This window comes from Chlorella variabilis, assembly GCF_000147415.1.
Source record: "Chlorella variabilis unplaced genomic scaffold CHLNCscaffold_14, whole genome shotgun sequence".
NCBI classification, from domain to species: Eukaryota; Viridiplantae; Chlorophyta; class Trebouxiophyceae; order Chlorellales; family Chlorellaceae; genus Chlorella; species Chlorella variabilis.
The window spans coordinates 509299-515185 of record NW_005435074.1 but is presented as its reverse complement, the minus strand read 5'-3'; the positions used below and the strand labels follow the sequence as shown (position 1 = coordinate 515185).

At 67.4% G+C, this 5887-nt stretch overlaps 4 protein-coding genes across 4 annotated transcripts in view; 2 read left to right on the top strand and 2 right to left on the bottom strand.

Annotated features, from left to right (window-relative positions):
• Positions 1-1078, bottom strand: part of CHLNCDRAFT_135622 (hypothetical protein) — a gene marked incomplete at both ends in the record, with an annotated part of 1484 nt that extends 406 nt beyond the window's left edge. The window contains 2 exons of the mRNA XM_005846219.1: positions 530-685; positions 887-1078. Coding sequence (XP_005846281.1) covers positions 530-685; positions 887-1078 — 348 coding nt within the window. The remainder of the gene's footprint in view (positions 1-529; positions 686-886) is intronic.
• Positions 1079-1856: 778 nt separating this feature from the next.
• Positions 1857-2281, top strand: CHLNCDRAFT_135621 (expressed protein; the record flags this gene model as incomplete). Its single annotated transcript, XM_005846394.1, has 2 exons — positions 1857-2074; positions 2155-2281. 2 exons carry the CDS (start codon positions 1857-1859, stop codon positions 2279-2281), a joined length of 345 nt encoding a protein of 114 aa, XP_005846456.1.
• Positions 2282-2562: 281 nt separating this feature from the next.
• On the bottom strand, positions 2563-3867 carry CHLNCDRAFT_135620 (hypothetical protein; the record flags this gene model as incomplete). The annotated part of the gene is made up of 4 exons (XM_005846218.1): positions 2563-2667; positions 2808-2926; positions 3064-3323; positions 3482-3867. The coding sequence occupies 4 exons, from the start codon at positions 3865-3867 to the stop codon at positions 2563-2565; spliced, it is 870 nt and encodes a 289-aa protein (XP_005846280.1).
• Positions 3868-4300: 433 nt separating this feature from the next.
• CHLNCDRAFT_135619 (hypothetical protein) overlaps positions 4301-5887 on the top strand; it is a gene marked incomplete at both ends in the record, with an annotated part of 2933 nt that continues 1346 nt past the window's right edge. The window contains 5 exons of the mRNA XM_005846393.1: positions 4301-4587; positions 4854-4993; positions 5203-5323; positions 5488-5633; positions 5782-5855. Coding sequence (XP_005846455.1) covers positions 4301-4587; positions 4854-4993; positions 5203-5323; positions 5488-5633; positions 5782-5855 — 768 coding nt within the window. The remainder of the gene's footprint in view (positions 4588-4853; positions 4994-5202; positions 5324-5487; positions 5634-5781; positions 5856-5887) is intronic.

The window sequence follows — 5887 nt, the reverse complement described above, 5'->3', positions numbered from 1 at the left end:
CGCCCATAGTGTCATGCTTCAAGAGCAGCGCCGCCATGGCCGCCGTGTTTGGCTACCTGCTGCCCACGCTGGGCCTGAGCTACCTGGAGCAGCGCTCCCGCTCCACCTTCGCCAACATGCTCCAAGCTGCCGTTGGCCAGGAGGCCTAAGCATTGGCAGAATGCATGGATACTGAATTTTTAATCTTGATAGCTGGTGGTGCGCACCGTGGTGAAGCGCAGAAAGTGAGGGGACGCTGCTGTCCACTGCTGCCCGCTGCTGCCCGCTGCCGGCCTGCCTGCTGGTCTTGATGCCTGCTGGTGCGGGCCAGCCCCCCAGGCTGCACTGCCGCACCAGGCCATGGCGGGGGTAGGGGTGCGCTCGCTGCCAGCGTTCACCAGCGCATGACAGCACCAGCCATGGCCTGCTGCGGCAGTGCAGCCTGGGGGGCTGGCCCGCACCAGCAGGCATCCAGACCAGCAGGCAGGCCGGCAGCGGGCAGCAGCGGGCAGCAGTGGACAGCAGCGTCCCCTCACTTTCTGCGCTTCACCACGGTGCGCACCACCAGCTCGTTGGCCAGCAGGTTGCTCTTCTCGGGCTTGTTGTGGACCAGCAGGTAGGCGTACGTCTCCGCCGCCAGCTTGACGTAGCCGTAGTGCCCAGCACCCAGCTCCTTGTGCAGGCGCCGCTGCAGGCGGCGAGACACCTGGAGGCAGGGGCCAGCCCAGGGGGTGCGCGCTGGCAGGGTGGCGTGCGGGGCAGCGGCAGCAGGCTCCGCAGAGCCACCCAACAAACAAAGTGGCCGCATAGGGCCCAACAACTTCAAGCCACCACATGCTGCCAGCACCCACCAACCACCACAATGCGCCCACACCCCACAGAGCCACGACCCCGCCGCCCGCCCCACCTTGGGCGCCCTGAACTCGTTCTTGTCCAGGTACTCGGCCAGCTTCTTGATCTTGCGCTCAATGGTGATGCCCAGCGGCTTGTCAAAGGGCGGCTCCACCACCGGGAACACGTCCGGCACCAGCAGGTTGTACCGCTTGACGGGCACGCGCGCCGCGGTGGCCACGCCAAAGCAGTTGCAGGTGCAGTCCATGGCGGCCACGGGCGGGCGGCTCTGCTACGGGCTGCTTGGGGCAGGCCTGCAGGTGGGCGCCGGGGGGGCGGCAACCAGACATGGCGGCGGTGGTGCGCATGGAAAACCAGGCTGCCAGAGATCCGCACCCCCCCCACACTGGCTCCCATCGCCCCCGATCGCGCCACCAGGCGCCCTGCAACCTGCCCCTCCTCCTCTGGAGGGGAGGAGTCCAGGGTTGCGGGCCTTTGGAGCTCTCAGCAACCCACCCGGCGATCGGCGCCCGCTGATCAAGCCGCTGCCTGTGTCGTTTGCCTCTCCAAGCGTTGAACGGGGGGGGCTGGCCTGCCAAACCCGTGCCGCAGTCAAGCACGAAGCCTGTGGTGTGATCGCAGGTCCAGGCCTGTGCCCGGAACCAAGCAGTGCTATGCTTGGCGAAAGGCTGATCCAAAAGACCATCGGCCACTGCCAACTCACGGCTGCCTGGCGCCGCTTTACCCCTGCCGCATGGTGCGGGATCGCATTGTGCAGCTTTGCACGGGCGGGATAACATGGCAGCAAGGGTGGCTCGGTCCCTGAGCTGGGGTGCCCGCCGCCTGCCCGCAAGCCCTGTGCTTGCAGCGGGCTGGCACAGGGCCCTGGCCTCTGCTCCTGCCGAGGTGCAAGAGCAGCTTCAAGAATTGAGGCGAGCAATGGTGAGGACTGCTGGTTGTCGACAGGCCGGGAGCGCGCCCCTCCTGCACCGGCGTCTCCGCCGCTCGCAGTTTTTGCCCAGACCAGTTCAGTGCATGGCGTAACCATGCCTCCCGCACCCCCTGTGCAGCTGGAGGCGATCGAAAGCGCGGAGACGGCAGGGGCGTCTGCCACGCAGCTGATGCTGGAGACAGACCCGGCAGCCAGGGGCCCGAGGGCGCAGTACGAAGTGCACTACGCGGAGCTGGCGCTCATACAGCTGCAGGGAGCCCTCGACATGCATGCGCACCTGCGGCAGAGCCTGGGAGTGGAGGAGGCAGACAGGTGGGCTGCTGCTAGCGGTCGGAGCCAGGTCGCATATGCACTCGCCCGCTTACCTGCCCTCCGTCCTGCGCGCCCTGCAGGCTGCTGAAGCAGGAGAAGCTGGCGCTGGCCGCAGCAGAGTGCCAACTGTTGCGCGACCGCACCCAGCAGACCATTGCCAGCGTGCAGCAGCGGCAGGAGGACAACATTGTGGCCTGTGAGGATTGAAGGGAGGATGGCCGTGGACTCACGCCGACCGCTTCATGTTGCGGCTTTTGTAGCAATGCTGACTCTGTATCGACTTCTTCACCACCATGTTGTACCTGCCTTCCTCTCCCCGCTTGTACTCCTGCTTGCGCCCTCCGGCTCCCGTCTGTACACTACGTGGCCTCGATTTGCCTCGGCTATCCTGTAGCATGCGCCTCCACAACCAGATGGTTGCATGTGTCCTGTCATGGCAAAGAGCAGGTTGAGCAATGGCTCGCGCTGATGCTGCATGCCCCAGGCCGTCAGTAGAGGAAGGGGAACAGCGCCCTGCGGGATGCAGGATAGGTCTTGAAGTGGTCGTGGTACCAGCGGTGCGTCATGTCTGCCGCCAGGGACAGGTTGGTGACCTGCAGCGAGGCGCCGGCCACCAGGAGCAGCGGCGTGAGATGGAACATCAGGACAGGGGGTGGTAGGCTGCAACAAGGCGGGCATGCGGTTGGCAGGGGCAGTCCAGAGGCAGAGCAGCGGGCACGGCTTGGAGGCTTACCACCCACAGCAGCATGAGCCAGGTGGTGGCGCGACACCAGGCCTGCACCAGCACCAGCCCCGCATAGATGACCACCTCCCCCAGGTAGTGCGGGCACGACACCAGCTCAAAGCCGCCGCCTGCAAGGTGTGCCAGCAGGCAGCACGACGCTTGGGGATACGTATGATAGGAAGTCCTCACAAGGCTGCGTGCACCCTGCCATGCCCCATCACAGCGCAGTCAACACGCAGCGGCCTGCCCCACTTCATGCCCTCACCTCGGGGTATCTTGTAGCCGCCCCGCCTGCCCTTGCCCGCCAGCCGCGCCAGCAGCCAGTGCGAGTGCCACTGCAGAATGTTGCCGGCCAGGAAGATGGCCGCGCCTGCCAGCTGCACCGCTGTGAGCCGGCCCGCCACCAACCCCAGCTGCACGGGCGGCAGCCCGGTGCGCCGACCGTGCAGCAGGGCGGCCGCATGGGTCCACAGCGGCGGGTAGGCTGATGGCGGCAGGATGGAGAGCGAGACAAGGAAGTAGTAGCTGCTGGGAGGGGCAGTGAGGGCACGGGTCAGGCAGGTCAGCAGGCACCCCACAAGTGGAGCAGGTGGTGTTGCCTGATACGTGGGCGCAGGCAGATGCAAGCCACTAGCATCTCAGTGACTGCCACCTGCCCGACAACCCCAAATCAATCCTCCCACCTCATGCCAAACAGGTAGGCAATGCCATGCATGCGTGCGGAGGGCGGGTAGGCCATGAGGCCAACCGTCTCCACCAGGCGGCGTGTGAGGTGCAGCTGCAGCAGGCCCAAGGCCAGGGCGCACGTGCTGCGCTGCGCCGCCGGCAGCGCCGCATAGTAGGGCGATCCCAGCAACAGGTAAGCCACTGTGGCATTCCACGCCGCGCCCAGCGCATAAAAGTGGCCAAACCAGCGCTGCGGCACGGTCCAGTCGGACAGCGGGCCCAGCGCGCGGCGTGGCTTCAGATCCATCAGCTTGCCGCGGCACGCCGACAGCTGCACCGCCGACCTGCATTGTGAGGCCCGGGGGTCGCCAGGTGGGAGGCGGACAGTTAGGAGGAGGTCCATGGCCGTGGCAAGGCAACAGCAAGGCGCCGTGCCGGTCGGGTGCCCGCGAGTGCAGCGGCAGCGGTGGCGGCGTGGCCCGCCTGAAGGCAGAGGCGCCTGGCACGGGTAGCAGCGCCACCACTGATGCAAAGCTGGCCAGGCTCCAGTACAGCAGGAGCAGCGCTTCGAAATGCTGAGCCAAGGGGTTTGGAGCAATCATTGTGGCGATGGCTAAAGGCCAGGGGGCATCGGCATCGGTGAATGGATGCCCATATGGCACCGTGGGGATTGCCCAGGGGTAATGAGGCCGCTGTTTGGAGAACTGCATTCCACGTGGCGTAGCTCCTACTCCGCCGGGGGGCCGCTCCCCAAGCACACCTACCTTGTCTTCCACAACAATTGCGCTGTGCAGCCACCGCCCAGAGTCCCGCCCTAAGTAGGGCAAGGTCCAGCGATGGAGCACGGCTCTGACGGCGAGGCCCAGCAGCCCCTGCTGGGCCGACACTCGCTGGAGGAGCAGCAGCATGGCGGCGGCAGCTCGGACCATTCGACCCACGGGGGGAGGGGGTGGCTGTCTGAACAGCTGCGCGGCGGCGGCAGCGGCCTGCTGCGAGAGTCGCCTTCAGACCACACCACCGCCGCCGGCGCCCTGCTGCCGCCGGGCTACCAGCTGCCCAAGCTGCCGCCAATGAGGGGGCCGTCTGGGGTGCGGCACGGGGCAGCGGCCTCCTCACGGGCACGGTGAGAACCGCAGCATGGCGTTGCCGTACTGTCAGGCGGCTGCGCTGTGTGGCGAGGACGTGCTGGTCACCACCAGCTTGTGCAGTGCCCAGGCGGCCTCAATGGAGCATTGCAACCGAGGGAGTGTCGGTCAAACTATGCAACGCAGCACCTGAGAGACGCCGTGCCGCTGTGGCGCATTCACGGCACACGCGCACCTGCCGCGCAGCTGGCAGCGTTGCGCCCGCGTCCCCCCGCCCACCACCCTCGCCCTGCCGCGCCTGCAGGCGCAGCGCGTGGATCGTGATCGACATGAATGCCAAGCGCTCCTTCCTGCACGCCGACAAGCGGTCGCTCATCATCCAGCTGGGGCTGGGCATCCCCATCCGAGACATGCGCCTGCTCGACTTCAACCTCCTCTCCTCAGGTGCGCCGCACACCCACGGCAGGCCAGGCAGCAGCCGCGCTGGCCCCCGCCCGGGTTGACGCCAATTTCTTGAGGACTGTGCATCTAGCAAGGGTGCCGCGGCGTGGCTGCCCACCTGCGAGCCGGCACCTCTCACCCGGCCACTTCCTTGCCTGAGGCCCGCTGCCCTGCCTCCACCCCTGCGCCCCTGCCGCCCCTCCCGCCCCCAGAGACGGGCAAGCTGCTGGTGCGCGACAACGCCTTCATCCTGTCGATAGAACACGTGCGCCTCATCATCACGGCAGACAAGGTGCTGATACCGCGGGAGGGGTACGAGCACAACCCGCTCAGGTGCGCTGCGCTTCACAACAGATGGGCTGGCGGCGCCCCTGGGTGTTCTGTCTGCTACGCTTGCCGGGCCCGCTGGCCGCCCCGGGCCCCGCCGCTGTGCCCCCCCGCCCCCTCCTTGCATCTCTGCCGGAACGCTGCCGCCGCCGCCGCCGCCGCCCCCGCAGCAACCGGTTTGTGGATGTGCTGGAGGAGAGCATCGCTGAGTGGGCGCGGCAGCAGAGCGCGGCCACCCGCCCAGTCAGCATCGACATCAGCATGCACGGCGGCCCGCATGCCGCCCAGCACTCTGACTTTGAGGACGACCACTCCAGTAAGCGCGGGGCTGGCGCCGGCGCCTGCACAGAGGCTGACGCACATCTGCAGCTCGGCTGCCGACATCTGCGCGGGTGGCGGCCCCTCCTGCTGCCTCTCCTGCCCCCCCAACACCCCGCCGCTCCCCGCCCCGCCGCCCCCTGCAGGCGGCATGCACTCCCACGACTCCCTGCAGCTGCCCTTTGAGCTGGTGGCGCTGGAGGCGGCGCTGAAGGAGGTGGTGAATGCGGCGGGGATGCAAGTCAAGGAGCG